This window comes from Neopsephotus bourkii, unplaced genomic scaffold, assembly GCF_033783945.1.
Source record: "Neopsephotus bourkii isolate Nb327-2 ecotype Australia unplaced genomic scaffold, CSIRO-AGI_Nbou_v1 NB_481, whole genome shotgun sequence".
Lineage (NCBI taxonomy): Eukaryota > Metazoa > Chordata > Aves > Psittaciformes > Psittacidae > Neopsephotus > Neopsephotus bourkii.
Window position 1 is genome coordinate 569,610 of NW_026900982.1, and position 15,222 is coordinate 584,831.

The 15,222-nt window shown below is 50.7% G+C and overlaps 2 protein-coding genes across 3 annotated transcripts in view; one reads left to right on the forward strand and one right to left on the reverse strand.

The window, feature by feature from the left end:
• Positions 1-459: 459 nt before the first annotated feature.
• Positions 460-10,845, forward strand: PBK (PDZ binding kinase). The gene is made up of 7 exons (XM_061350201.1): positions 460-582; positions 865-955; positions 1,944-2,086; positions 4,866-5,035; positions 5,872-6,001; positions 7,753-7,929; positions 10,294-10,845. Exons 1-7 carry the CDS (start codon positions 534-536, stop codon positions 10,491-10,493), a joined length of 960 nt encoding a protein of 319 aa, XP_061206185.1. The 5' UTR covers positions 460-533; the 3' UTR covers positions 10,494-10,845.
• Positions 10,846-11,180: 335 nt separating this feature from the next.
• ESCO2 (establishment of sister chromatid cohesion N-acetyltransferase 2) overlaps positions 11,181-15,222 on the reverse strand; it is a 248,206-nt gene continuing 244,164 nt past the window's right edge. For both annotated transcript variants that reach the window (XM_061350191.1, XM_061350190.1), the window contains exons 8-11: positions 14,887-14,976; positions 14,116-14,259; positions 12,781-12,965; positions 11,181-11,614 (exon numbers count right to left, since the gene is read on the reverse strand). In XM_061350191.1, coding sequence (XP_061206175.1) covers positions 11,476-11,614; positions 12,781-12,965; positions 14,116-14,259; positions 14,887-14,976 — 558 coding nt within the window. In that variant the 3' untranslated portion in view covers positions 11,181-11,475. The remainder of the gene's footprint in view (positions 11,615-12,780; positions 12,966-14,115; positions 14,260-14,886; positions 14,977-15,222) is intronic.

A 15,222-nucleotide genomic window follows, 5' to 3' on the forward strand; every position in this document is an offset into this window, starting at 1 on the left:
TCACCCTGGAGGTGAGACCCCCCCAGTCCCATCCTGTATGAAACACCCCCAGCTCCCTCCTTTGGTGCCACATCCCGTGCTGGTTCCCGTAGGACACCCATCCCAGGCTCTTGCCTCGCTTCTGAGTCACCTCAGCCCTGTTGCAGGGTTCACCCCTCCTCTGCAGGCCAGCCCCGGGGTGATGAGGCCCGCAGGGACGCAACGGTGACAAGGGAGGGAGCCCATGGAGCTGGGCGTGCAGAGAAGCACATCCCTGCCTCAGCTCTCAACCTACTTGCGAGGGGAGCCGGGAGAAGCCAAACGAGCTTCCCAACAGGTCTTATTTGTCTAACTTATGTCCTTTAATGTACCATTGCGGTACCTGCAGTGCCCCTTTAACATACCATTGCAGTACCTGTAGTGCCCCTGCCTGGGTTAGGGCTGGAGTCCCAACAGCTTGTGCTCCCAGGCCCTTCCATGAGGTTCCCCCTGCGTTCTGGAGGTGGAGATATAACAAAAGTCTCTCCTGTGTTGTAGGGATCAGGCTTGCAGTGATGGAAGCCTTCAGGTCTCAAAATAAACTGCTCCAGAGGGAGAAACCAGGTGAGTTGTGTTGAGGCGTGTGCCTTGTTTCTAAGTGAAGAAACAGAGGGTATGGGGGTTAACTTGGGCTGCTGCCATTTGCCCTCTTCTTCCCAGTAGGATGGGGGGAGAATTGGGAGGGTAACAGTGAGAAAACTCATGAGTTGAGATAAAACCGGCATAATTGGTGAAGAAAAATGAGTAAAGGCAGCTCAGGAACCCACTCGCTGCCTCCATCCCAGCCAAGCTGCTCTGATCCGCTGCACGGTGTCGCTCATGGGGCTGGGTTTCTTTTCTTTTTAGATGTGGGGCCAGTTTCTGTCACTATTCCAGCCTCCCCCTTCATGCAGAAGCTTGGATACGGCACTGGGGTGAACGTCTACCTGATGAAAAGGTACTTGTGAGAGTACAGCGTGAGGTGGTGCTTGGAAATGGGGCTTGGCATCTTTTTCCCTTAGAAAAGTAGAACCACAGAATGGTCTGGGTTGGAAGGGACCTTAAATCTCACCCATTTCCTACCCCTGCCATAGGCAGGGACACCTTCCACTAGACCAGGTTGCTCCAAGCCCCATCCAACCTGGCCTTGAACACTGCCAGGGATGGGGCAGCCACAGCTTCTCTGGGCACCCTGTGCCAGGGCCTCACCACCCTCACAGGGAAGAACTTCTGCCTAAGATCTCGTCTCAGTCTCCCCTCTGTCAGGTTAAAGCCATTCCCCCTTGTCCTGTCCCTACAGGCCTTTGTCAAAAGCCCCTCTCCAGCTTTCTTGTCAGCCCCTTTAGGCACTGGAAGCTGCTCTAAGGTCTCCCTGGAGCCTTCTCCAGGCTGAGCAAGCCCAGCTCTCTCAGCCTGTTTCCATAGCAGAGGTGCTCCAGCCCTCGGAGCATTGGCCTTCCTATACTGCCTGCACCCCTTTAACTGGGCATGTTGTCGAGGAAGGCGGGTGGGATTTACAGCTGTCCCATGTGTGCTGGAGGTGTTGGTGCTGGCAAGGAGTCCACTGTTTTGGGGTAATCCCTTCAGCCTTTCCCTGGAGTTCGTGTGCTGAGTCCATTACTGTCTCTGCTGTGGCCTGCTGGGCAGCTGCCTCCCTCCCTGAGTCTCTGCTCCTCCACCAGAAAATGAGAATCAATACAAATCTCCTCCTAAAAAAGACACCTGGAAACTCGCTGGAGGAGCACTGTGGATGGGGCAGGCATTGCACACATGTCTGCAGTGTGCATATTGTCAGGCTTTCATTTATTTCAGCATTGTTCTTTAGTCATTCCACAAAATAAATGCAGATGCTCTCCAAAAGAGTTCCTCAGTGACCTGTGTGAGCTTGAACCGTGGTGCTGCTTACCAGTGGGGTGGTTTTGAGCCATGCGGGTTTTCCCATGCAGATCTCCCAGAGGTTTGTCTCGCTCCCCATGGGCTGTGAAGAAAATCAATCCCAAATGCAACAGCAGCCAGCAAAGCATCTATCAGCAGAGACTGAAGGATGAAGCCAAGATCTTAAAGGACCTCCAACACCCCAACATTGTGGGTGAGTTTCCAGCACAGCTTGTGTTGCTTTAATTGCAATTTGACCCATTGGAGCTGATGCAGGAGCCGGGTGATGTGACACGAGGTGGCTGCAGGGTTTCTCTGGGCTCCTCTCACACCAAGGGCTGTGGGTTCTGGACCTCCCTGGGCCAGGCCTACCCTGGACCTTCTTAAATTAACTTAGCCTTGCCCTGCGTGACAAGAACTGCCAGGGCAGTTTGAATGGTGTCAGAATCAGGAATAATTTAGGTTGGAGAAGACCCTTAAGATCATAGAGTCCAACCGTTAACCCAGCACTGCCAAGCCCAACACTAACCCATGTCCCTCAGTGCCACATCTACACGTGCTTTAAATCCCTCCAGGAATGGTGGCTCCACTGCTGCCCTGGGCAGCATGTTCCAGCACTTGACAACCCTTTAGTGAAGAAATTTCTCCTAATACCCAATCTAAACCTCCCCTGGTGCAACTTGAGGCCGTTTTCTCTTGTCCTATTGCTTGTTACCTGGGAGAAAAAAACAACCTCATCTCTATACAACCTCCGGTCAGGTAGTTGTAGAATGCAAGAAGGTTTCCCTTGAGCCTCCTTTTCTCCAGACTACGCACCCCCATGTCCCTCAGCTTCTCTTCATAAAACGTGTGCTCCAGACCCTTCACCAGCTCCACTGCCCTTCTCTGGACCCACTCCAGCACCAAAATGTCTCTTTTTGATGAGACACTCAACACAATCCAACAGTGTGCGCTTGCAGCCCAGAAACCAACTGTATCCTGAGCTGCATCGCCAGCGTGACCAGCAGCTCAGGAGAGGGGATTCTCCTCCTCTGCTCCACTCTGGTGAGACCCCTCTTGGAGACCTGTGTGCAGTTCTGGTGTCCTCAACATAACAAGGACATGGAGCTGTTGAAGCAAGTCCAGAGGAGGTCACAAGGATGATCAAGGGACTGGAGCACCTCCCATATGAAGATAGGCTGAGAAAGTTGGGGCTGTTCAGCCTGGAGAAGAGAAGGCTGCGTGGAGCCCTCATAGCAGCCTTCCAGTTTCTGAAGGGGAGCTGTAGGGATGCTGAGGAGGGACTCTTCATTAGGACAAGGGGTAATGGGTTTAAACAGGGGAAGTTTAGATTGGATATAAGGAAGAAGTTCTTTACTGTAAGGGTGGTGATGCACTGGAATGGGTTGCCCATGGAAGCTTTGAATGCTCCATCCCTGGTGGTGTTCAAGGCCAGGTTGGACAGAGCCTTGGGTGACATGGTTTAGTGTGAGGTGTCCCTGCCCCTTGCCAGGGGGTTGGAACTGGATGATACGAAGGTCCTCCCAACCCTAACTATTCTATGATTCTGGTAGTTAGGGGCCTAAAACTGAACACAGGATTCATGATGTGGCTTCACCAGTGCTCAGCACAGGGGAGCAGTCACTGCCCTTGTCCTGCCTTCCACACTTGCTGACAGAAGCCGGGGTGCTGTTGGCATGCACAGGGACCCTGCCTTGCTATCATGCTGGAGGGGTGGTGACCACCCGAGGCTCTCTCTCTGAACCAGTGCAGGAGAAAGGCAATGGGGTTAGCCCTAAAATGTGGCTTGTGGCACACCGTGGTGCTTTGTTGCCTGTTGAGGTTTGCATTGATCACCGAGAGGTTGGTGTCTCACAAGCTGCTGCTGTGCAGAGGCTGCCCCGGAGCTGAGAGGTGTTTTACTGCCAGCTTTGTGCTGTGGGGCTGCTCCAGCATCAGGAGAGTCCACTTGTAACATGGCAAAGGATGGGTAACCCCTTTATGGTGTCTGGGATGGCTTCTGTGCATGGAATGAGGCTTTGGGTCCCCCACTGCTGACACTTTTGTGAGGTGGCAGTTGAGGCTCTCATGCTCTTGGCTGTCGGTGATAGGAATATTTTGAGGAGCTGCTTTAGTTTGTGTTTAATTTCTGCTCTTATCTAAAATCTCTTGTGCCAGTCAGAACAGCTTCCTCTGACTTCATCCTTTCGTTTGTTCTTTAAACTATCTTGGTACAGTCAGTTGTGCTAGCAGTGCTGCGTGCAAGGAACTCTGTATCCCTAAACCAGCACGTCTTGCTCCTGCCAGGAATTCAAGAGCAGAGATAGGCTCAGCCTCTCACACTGCAAACATTTCGTTGCTGCTTTGAAAAAGGTGCCATGAATCAGTTATGGACTAACACTTCAGCTATGCCATTATGCAAGATGTTGCCATTTATAACTCCACCCAAAGAGTGTTGGTTACAGACAGGAGTAAAACATGGAGGAAGAATCTTTACATGACTGTCCATATGCTCAAGTCTTGACCTTGTGAAATGGCAAGAGGAAGGCTTGGCTTTCCCCCCAGCCTTTGTCTTGGTCCTGCAGCTCCTTGTCTTTGAAATGATCATGTTGGTCCTGCAGGTCTGCTGCTGCTCTCCTTTCTCCTGGCTCTCCACCCTGCAAAGGTGAGGGCAAACCTCTGTGCCCATGGCACAGGGTGCAAAGCTGACGAGGGAAGCAAGAAGAGAGGTGCCTGTGGGCCCTCCTGGAGGAGGGAGCTCCTTCCCCTCAATGAGGTTTGTGGCTTGGGGCTGCACAGGTCACTATGGATGTTCCTGTGGCTTTGCCTCACCATGTAAAGCTGCGAGCAGCTCCCCTGGGGAGTGAATTGGCTTGGGATGGGTTGCAGCATCTGGGAATGCACCAGGAAAGTACCTGGGCAGTAGCCCCAAATGCTTTGGCTCCGTCGGGCCGGCAGGCATGCGGAAATGCCGGTGCCTGCATCGGCTCTTAACAAATGATCTTTGTTGGCAGGCTACCGCGCGTTCACCGAGGCCAACGATGGAAGCATGTGCCTGGCCATGGAGTATGGAGGGGAAAAATCACTCTGTGACTTGATTGAAGAAAGAAGTGCAAAACGGTTGGGCCCTTTCCCTGCTGCCACTGTCTTTAAAGTCGCTTTGAGCATGGCGAGGGGGCTGAAGGTATGTTTAATGTTAAACTGTAGCTGTTCTGTGTGGAGTCATACACACTGGGGACACTGGAAATGTAAAGGGATTTAGTGTGCTGTGCCAGCAGATGGAGAGCAGATGCTTGGTGGTGTTTCTTTCACCAGGGTGCTGTACAGGGTGAAAACTGAGTCCTGAGGCTTGAGACTGAATACAACATGAGATGCAACAAGAGGTTTTTGTCATGAACATTCTGCTGCCCTCCCTTGGGGCTACCCACTGTCCCAGCTTTCTAGCCAGGAGAGGAGGTTGGCTGCTGGCGCTTGCATCCTTATTGCCACTCCAGGCGACTGCAGGGAGCTGGTCTTGGCACAGAAATTGGTTAACTGATGCCCATGGCTGACAGCTAATGCCACTGAGGTTGTGTGTAGGGGGAAAAGGTGGGGAAATGGAGACTAAACCACAGCATGGCTTCTGAGCCTCTTCTGGGCTGTGCCAGTGCTCAGGGTAAAGCACAGGTGGCTGCGACAATGAGTCCTATGCTATTCCTGCCAAAGACGTGTAGCTCTAAGCTCCCAGGATAACACAGACCCACACTTGGCCATCAGCTAATGCCTGCACTTTGCACCTGCTTTCAAGGGCTTGTTGCTTGGAGGTGCTTCTCACAGCCTTTCACTGAAAGTCAGCAATATGCTGGGTGGAAGACACTTCCTTGTAAGTGTTAAGGAAGGTGTTGACCCATCTGTGAGCTTAGTTTAAAGCTAAACACACTAAATATTGAAGAAGCTGATGCTTTGTTGTCCAAATCCAATGGCACTTCCTGCCTCTCCACAGACCTAAGTGGGTGTTAACAGGTTCTCTCTGCCTCTTAGTATCTGCACAACGATAAGAAGCTGCTCCATGGAGATATCAAGTCTTCCAACGTGGTCATTAAAGGTGACTTTGAAGCCATCAAGATCTGTGATGTGGGAGTGTCCCTGCCCCTGGATGAGAACATGACTGGTAGGTTGGGCTTCAGGAAGGGGATCTGGATGGTTGGTGGCTGGTTGAGGTTGGCTCCAGGAGCAGAGGGAATGCATTTGCCCTCCTGCATCCATGGAGAGAAGGACTGGCAAGTTGTTTGCACCCTGCATCGGGTGAAGGGGATATCTGGAAGGTCCAGCTTTAATTTTACAGACCTGTGACGTTCATCTTGTGCCCTCCTGTGCTTGTACATGGACACAGGATGCTGGATCGGGCCCTGCTAGACCCAGCTGAGGAGATGCTCTTGCCAGAGAGCCAAGTAAATGAATCTTTCTTGTAGGGCTAGAAGGAAGCGCAAGCCAAGTGTGAGTGTTATAAAGACTTCATGTAAACGAGAAGCAGATGTCTAATGGCGTCGTGGCTTGGCTGTGAGCAGCGGGAATGTGTTTGGGTTAATTACAAGAATGCTTTTCTCTGCTGCTTTACACAGCGCTTGGGCCTGCAACAGCCTCGTAATTTATAAAGCTGCTCCATTAGATTTTTATTAGTGGCTTTTCCCTTTTATAAGGAGCGAGAGAGCAGGAGGCATCGCCCAGCGTAATCTCCTGGAGAGGAGAGTGGCTCAAGTATCAGTTTCTGGGCTGGCTGAACAGGAAGAAGTCCTCTCCACCCAGCCCTGATTTTGGCTTTGCCTCCTCGTGGTCTTGAGGACACAACGGGCACCAAACAACAGTGAAAGGGCCAGTCCCTGCCAAGGATTAAAGTGCAACAGCCCATGAAGTGTTGAAGGATTTTGGCGTTTGCTTGTTGTTACAGGCAGGGCTTTGACAATCCGCCCCGTGAGACAAAAGTTTCTTAAACAGCTTGAGATTGCCAATAGCTTGGGAGAGTGAGGAGAAATGTGGGACCTCCTCTTGGGAGTGGGGTGAAAAGGATTGGGTCAGAGATAGTGCTGCCTCTGTCAGGCTGAGAGCTGATTGCTTCAGCTCTCGTGAGGCAAATTAAAATCAAGGAGGCATTAAATTGAACAGTGATGAGAACTGGAGAAAACTGCGTCCAGCTCCGGGGCCCCTGACATAAGAAAGATGTAGAGCTGTTGGAAGGAGTACAGAGGAGGCCATGAAGAAGCTCTGCAGGCTGGAGCATCTCTGCTATGGAGACAGGCTGAGAGGCTTTACAAGGGCCTGCAGGGACAGGATAAGGGGGAATGGCTTTAAAATGACAGAGGGGAGACGGGGATGAGCTCTTAGGCAGAAGTTCTTCCCTGTGAGGGTGGTGAGGCCCTGGCACAGGTTGCCCAAAGAAGCTGTGGCTGCCCCATCCCTGGCAGTGTTCAAGGCCAGGTTGGACGGGGCTTGGAGCAACCTGGTCTAGTGGAAGGTGTCCCTGCCCATGGCAGGGGGTTGAAACTGGATGAGCTTTGAGATCACTTCCAACCCAAACCATTCTGTGAACCTATAATAAGATGATGGTTCAGTTCTTCTCTGCATGGCCTCAAACCTCATGGAGGTTTCTCTGCAGATCCCAGCGTGCGTTGCTGGGTCTGCACGAGAGAAGCATGAGCCCCATTTGGTCTGGCACTTCTGCAGAGCATGATGCAGGTCAGGGGGGATTCGAGACTATGCAGGTGTGAAACAAAAATGGGTTCAAGCCCCCAGAAGACCCTGCCCTCTGGCTTTGGCACATCTGAGCTAATTGACAGGCTAACTCCCTGCTGTGTGTTGAGCTGTGACTGCATCTCACAGTATTTGTGAGTCCTAGCAGACTTGAGCCATGTCTTTTCCTTTCAGTAAGTGACCCTGACATGTACTACATTGGCACTGAGCCCTGGAAGCCCAAGGAAGCTCTGCAGGACGATGGCATCATCACCGACAAGGCTGACATCTTCCCTTTTGGGCTGACTCTCTGGGAAATGATGACCCTCTCCGTGCCCCACCTCAACCTGGGCGATGAGCCTGATGATGAAGGTTTGTTTCCATATCTTGCTGATGAGCAAATTCTGCTCCTAGGAATGCCTTCCTCTCTGAGGAGGACTGATTTTTACAGTGTGTGTTAGTATCCCCACAGTGCTAGGTCTCCCTCAGGTGCCATCTGAAGGGCTTTGCAGTCATCTGTCTGCACCATCTGCATCTCCCAGGCACGCTGGGGAGCTCACTGAGGAGTTTGCTGCAGCACAGAGGTGCTCAGCACTACCCCAAGGCCACTTTCAGCTTCGCTTAGGTTTTTAAATCCAAACAAGAAGTTGATAGGTGATGGTAACTAATCATTGCAGACCAGCTGCTAGTCTAATAGCTCACCTTGATCTCCAGCTGCTTGTCAGCACAGAGAGGTAGGCTTCAGAGATGTCCCAGAGCTGGAGGGCTGCTCCCCTGAGAGCTGTGTGGTGGGTGCTGTTGGCTCCATCCCACATCCATGCAGCGCAGGAGCAATCGTCCAGGCTGTAGCTGTGTGGTGGGTGCTGTTGAGATGCCACTAAAATGATATGGCCAGAAAATATCTAAAACTGACATCATGCTTGAAAGGTTACACAAGAATATTTAAGCCTCTTGGAAAAGAGAAACTAAACCAAATGTGCTGTGCCATGGCCAGTGTTAGGGTTGCAAATACCCTCTCAGCACATGACAAAGCATGGGGGAAGCAGGAGCAGTTACTCTGGGCACCTCCTATGTGCCCATGGGACTGGCCATAGAATTACAGAATCAATCATGTTGGAAAAGACCCTTAAGATCACTGAGTTCAACCATTAACCCAGCAGTGGCAGGCCCACCACTAAACCATGTTCACAAGTTTTACACATCTTTTAAATACTCCCAAGGGCAGTGACTCCACCACTGCCCTGAGCAGCCTGTTCCAGCGCTTGAGAACCCTGTCAGGAAGAAATGTTTCCTAATATCCAGTCTAAACCTCCTGTGGTGCAACTTGAGACTATTTCCTCTTGTGCTGTCACTTGTTACCTGGGAGAAGAGACCAGCCTCCATCTTGTTACAACCTCCTTTCAGACCGCTGTAGAGTGAGAAAGTGCCCCCCAAACCCCCAGTTCCCTCAGCTGCTCCTTATCACACTTGTGCTCCAGACCCTTCACCAGCTTCACTGCCCTTCCCTGGCCCTGCTCCATCACCTCCATGTGTAGTAAGGTGCCCAGAGCTGAACACAGGACTCAAAGTGCAGCCTCACCAGTGCCAGTACAGGGGGATGGTCACTGCCTATTGCTGGTACAGGCCAGGATGCCGTTGGCTTTCTTGGAGACCCCCTTGTTCAGAGTTCACAGAGCAGGTTGGATGGGCAGAGGGTGCTATTGCTGCTTGCAGGTAGAGTTGCACACTGGAGCACCACAAAACTAAAGATCTTACAGGCTGTGCTGGGAAAACTCCTCTTGCCAGAGCCTTCAGGCTGGCACGGCCCCATAGGCTGCCTTGTGTTTTCTGACTGCATCTCTGGGATGCAGAGCTTTTTCCAAGCCAGCTCTGCAGGGGTAACTCAGTTATTCTGCTGGGAGAAAGGGGATAGATGCAGCTTCAAAACATGTAATTTAAACCAGACAGAAAGCAATGATGTATCCCAGGCAGTAATTATTGCTAACAGGAATAGCAAAGCTGACATGGAGGTCACATCCCACTGCACACCTGCAAGGGCAAGACAGGGATACTGGTGGATAGAAAGCTAGACATGACCTGGCAGTGTGTGCTTGCAGCCCAGAAACCAACCATGTCCTGGGCTGCATCACCAGCAGCGTGACCATCAGGTCGAGGGAGGGGATTTTCCCCCTCTGCTCTGCTCTGGTGAGACACCCCTGCAGTCCTGTGTCCAGCTCTGGAATCCCCAACACATTAAAGAAGGATGTGGAGCTGTTGGAGCAAATCCAGAGGAGGCCACAAAGATGTTCCAAGGGGTGGAGTAGCTCTGCTATAGAGACAGGCTGAGAGAGCTGGGCTTGTTCAGCCTGGGGAAGAGAAGGCTCCGAGAAGACCTTAGAGCAGCTTCCAAGAAATCTGGAGAGGGGCTTTTGACAAGGGCCTGCAGGGACAGGACAAGGGGGAATGGCTTTAAACTGACAGAGGGGAGACTGAGATGAGATCTTAGGCAGAAGTTCTTCCCTGTGAGGGTGGTGAGGCCCTGGCACAGGTTGCCCAGAGAAGCTGTGGCTGCTCCATCCCTGGCAGTGTTCAGGGCCAGGTTGGACGGGGCTTGGAGCAAACTGGTCTAGTGGAAGATGTCCCTGCCCATAGCAGGGGATTGGAAGTAGATGAGCTTTAATGTCCCTTCTAACCCTAACCCTGGTGTGATGGATGAGGGGGAGTAAAGCCCCATGACTTTGCCACCTTGTTGTCCAGATGAATCTTTCAACGAAGACTCCTTTGATGAGGAAGCGTACTACAACGCCCTGGGAACACGCCCAGCCCTCAACATAGATGAACTAGACTCATCCTACCAGGACATGATCGATCTCTTCTCTGTCTGCACCAGTGAGGACCCCAAGAAGCGTCCCTCAGCCGCATGCATTGTGGAAGTCCTGGAGGCGAGTCTGGCCTAGGGGTAAAAGCATCTGAGCTCCTGGTGCTTAGGGATTAGGTTAGAAGAAAGAGTAAGTCTACTCCTGCAGTGTTTATCCTTCTAGTATGTGAAAACTGTTCTATGTACTTAAACAGAGCTTAAACTCTTTAAACACTAACCCCTGTTTTAAGGATGTCCTAGGCAACTGGGGCTCGCCCTGCTCTTAGAGCAATCCCCTCCCACATGCAGTCAGGTCCCAAGTAAGCTACACGCTCTGTGCAATAGTTTTCCTTTAATTGTTGTATTACAGACGTTTTCAAACCCTTTCCCCCATCGGTGTTGAATTAACAGTTCTGTGACTAAGATGTTAATAATAAATGTATTTTAGTTTATCTCGGGTGAAAGGGGTGTTTTTTCTCTCTTAAGGAGCACGTGTGTGACTCTACCAGGTATGTGCAAGCTTTGGAGGGCTCTTGTGTAATGTATTTGTGCTCCCGAGGTGGTTGGGGCAGCAGCCCACAGGTAACAGAGTATTATCAAGGGAGAGCAGCTGCCTGCTCAAGGAAAAGGTTTTCTGACACTACAGGCTGGGAAAAGAGGGTGTAAGATCGAGACTAAAACACATTTCCTACTCCTCTGTACATAAATATACTAGCTGCATGTACTGAGGCTCCTATCCCACACAAAGCCCTTTACCACACTGCACTCAGAATTACGTATCCACACATAAAGAAGGAAAGAGCAATCTTTATATTAATTAAACCTTTCAACAAAATTAAGTTATTTGTAATAGAATTCAGTTTTAAAAGAAACAAACCCACCTGAAATCCAAGCAAGGTTGCACTAAAATCTAACACAACTCTGTACACAAAGTGACCCTCTCCCCTTCACAGGGGAGGAAGAACTAACGCTCAGCAGGAAAACAGCATTTGGCCAGGTAACAACATTCAAGTGTTACTTTAAGCCACACAAACTATCTTGGGTGATTTCAACAAACCCCAATGTGAAATCACTAAGTCGATTCAGTTGTTATAAATGAAGTTGTAAACGAGGAAGTTGGGGGTCCGGCAGTATTTCGTGGCAAACAGCTTGCCATCCGGCGTTGGGTCAGAGAAGGCGATTTCCTCAGTGCTCAGGTAGCAGCCGTACATGAATGTGCTCCTGAAAGAGAGCAGAGCTATCAGCACATGGCAAACACCTGCTGGCTGCTTCATCCAATACCTGAAACACACACTGGTGTTTCCCCTCCCTTCCCTCTGCTGCAGGGAGCTGTTAGTGCTTTACTTTGCTTTGAAACCAGCGATCAGTGCAAGATCCCAGTTGGTTTGTGGATTCTGGTGTAATCGGGAGCCAGTTTAAAATTAGGAAGAAGGGTAATTTAAGATCACATACAAGCAGAAAACCCACAGGTGCAGTTCTATATGAGAACACAGAGGTTTTGGTTCAGTATCTTGGAGCTGTTCCAAAATGAAGTTCAGCTTTTGGGGGCACCCACAGTCAGAATCATTGAATCACAGAACTGTTTGGGTTGGAAGGGACCTCAAAGCTCATCCAGTTCCAATCCCTGCCACAGGCAGGGACACCTTCCACTAGACCAGGCTGTTCAAAGCCCAGTCTAACCTGGCAGGTCCTGTGGGGCTGGGAGGTATCATGTCACAGAGGTGGTACATCAACCACTAACCACAGGAGAAAGCAAGGCTGAACATGGGCTGATGAATTTTCAGAATACCAAGCTCCAAATACACTCATGTATGACGATATATATTAATATATATATGTACTCATAGACTTCATACAGCTGTATTTTATACACAGATAGGGAGCAGATACAACAGAGAAGAGATGCGCTGCTACAGGCGCTTGGACTCCCAAGCTCAGCCCCAACGCAGCCCATAAAAACTTCCCCTCATTAGTCTTTGTCTCAGTTTGCTCTGAGCTTGAAAAGCTCAGAATTTCCTGCCTGAAAAAATGTCAAGGGTTTTGGCCCATCGAATTATCCAGTAAAAAAAAGAAATATATTCCCCCCCCCAAAAAAAGCAGTGTCTCTTGGAAAGCCAGGCTGTGTAGCTCCGCACTCTGCTTGTACCCAGCAGTTAACAGCTTGGCCCATGCTTGTGTCAGATTCTAAATCATTTAAATATCAGATATACATAGAAATCTGTCCACATGATATCCTTCCACTGCCAAGTGGGGATTCCAGACTTGCTCAGCAAGACACATTTCTTCCTTCCCTTAAGTTCTGTCTCAACACTTCTTGCTGCGGTCGTCGCTTTTCCCTCTACAGGGATAAACCCCAGCCAGGACCCTCGCTCCCCGCTGCTCCGTACCTCACCACATCCACCATGCGCCGGGCGATGCCCTTCCCACGCCTGGGGCCGAACACCCAGATCCTGCTCACGCCGCAGATGGCAGGTTCTGGCTCTGTGGAGCAGCGCCAGGCCCGCTGAGTTTGGAGCGCGTCCTGTCCTGGTGATCCCGGCACAGATCCTGGCTCACACAGCACCCGGAAAGCCTGCAGGGATGAGCAGAGGAATCATTCCCAAAGGATGCATGTACCTTCCTGTGCTCCCAGCCTTTCCTCTAGTTCTTCTGTGAGGCAGGACACAACACACAACCTCACCTGAACCAGGGGCAGACACCGCAGCATCAGCCATGCAAACCCAGCTAACTGCTGCCAACATCCCCCTGGCAAAAGTACAGGCTTTTTCTTCAGTTCCTTTTTCTTTTGTTTTTGTTTTATGGGTGACTTTTTTTTGTTTATTTCCTTAGTTTTATTTTCCCACCTCCTGTGCTAAGCTGGGATTTCCAATATGCAGCCTTATGCCAACAGCCCCTGTTAACAGGCTGCAACTTCATAGAATCACAGAATGGTTTGGGTTGAAAAGGACCTTAAAGCTCATCCAGTTCCAACCCCTGCCATGGGCAGGGGCACCTTCCACTAGACCAGGCTGCTCCAAGCTCTGTCCAGCCTGGCCTTGAACACTGCCAGGGATGGGGCAGCCACAGCTTCTCTGGGCAACCTGTGCCAGGGCCTCACCACCTTCACAGGGAACAACTTCTTCCTAAGATCTCATCTCAGTCTCCCCTCTGCCAGTTTAAAGCCATTCCCCCTTGTCCTGTCCCCACAGGCCATTGTCAAAAGCTCCTCTACAGCTTTTTTTGTTGGCCCTTTTAGGCACTGGAAGCTGCTCTAAGGTCTCCCTGGAGCCTTCTCTTCCCCAGGCTGAACCAGCCCAGCTCTCTCAGCCTGTCTCCATAGCAGAGATGCTCCAGCCCTCAGAGCATCTTCGTGGCCTCCTCTGGACTCACTCCAACACCTCCACATCCTTCTTACGTTGGGGCACCAGAGCTGGTTGCAGGACTGCAGGGGGGATCTCACCAAAGCAGAGAAGAATCCTCTCCCTCGACCTGCTGGTCACGCTGCTGATGATGCAGCCCAGGACACAGTTGGTTTCTGGGCTCAAGCACACACTGCTGGGTCATGCTGAGCTTCTCACTGAGCAACACCCCAAGTCCTTCTCCTCAGGGCTGCTCTCAACCCAGTCTCCCCCAGCCTGTGCTTGTGATTGTCCCGACCCAAGTGCAGGACTTTGCACTTGGCCTTGTTCACCCCATTGTTACCCTGCAATATCACCCTCTCCCATACAATTAATATCATGTACCTGCTTGATGGATTCAGCAACTAAGCACCCAACAACCATCTTCTCATTGGCCACAAACAAGTATATTTTAGTCTTGGCTGGGCACCTCAAAGAAACTTGTTTAAATCCCAATTCGTTATCAACAATCTCTCGCACATCTTCTGCCTAAAGCAACAAAACCAGAGAGAGAGGAGCACATTTAGTACTAACACATTCTTTGACTGTGTGTGAAACCTGTCAGAACAAGGGTCTCATTCCCCCAGATAATCCTGTTTTTTCACAAGGTCAGACTTCACGATGAAGCTGTGAAATGCTCTGCAGCTCCCCACCATACTGAGGGCTCGCTGCACACATAGCTAGTGTGGCATAGATATATAGGCCACATTATGTAAATATATGATTTTCCCCCCTAAAATAAGTAGAAGCACTTTAGAGCAATTTTAAACAAAGTGCTTCCCCACTCCACAGGAGCCCTCTAACTGTAGATAATATTCAAGAACGATCTCCGTGCCATAGTCCCTCTATGCCTGCCCTTCATCCCAAGTCGGAGGGGAAAGGACTGGGTTATGTTGGTCATGTAAGAACAAGAGCTTCAGTGCAGGGAGCAGGGTGAGGGAGGGGTCAGGGAGGGTGTTCCCAGCAACCCGGCCTGCTGCCACAGCCCCACTTGCCTCTCCTGTTTACCCCGTGCACTGGCAAACGATGCACGATCAAGCACTGAGGTTGTTCTGGGAGCTGAGCCAGCAGAAAGCTGATCTACAACATAAACCCCCAAAATAAACAAACAAGTACCTTCTTGACGGCATATTTGGGGTCATCTGGAAGAATCAATACAACTTTCCCATCCCAGAACTCTGCCACAACCCGTTCTTTCTTCCAACCCTGCCACACAGGGGAAAGAAAAGCCAAACAACAAGTTAGTGGTCTAGCAAGAGAGAGGAAGTGATTCAGCGAAGGCCCTGGCAGATGAAGCTGTAATCTGACCTGCTGGGGCTTTCAGGAATAAAGTCAAGTCACACTCATCAAACTGATGAAGGCAGACAGTCACTGGATCTGCCTAACTTGCACTTTAACCTCCCCTCAGGATGATAAACCCTTTGCCTGTGGCTGTTCCTGGCTATGGCACAT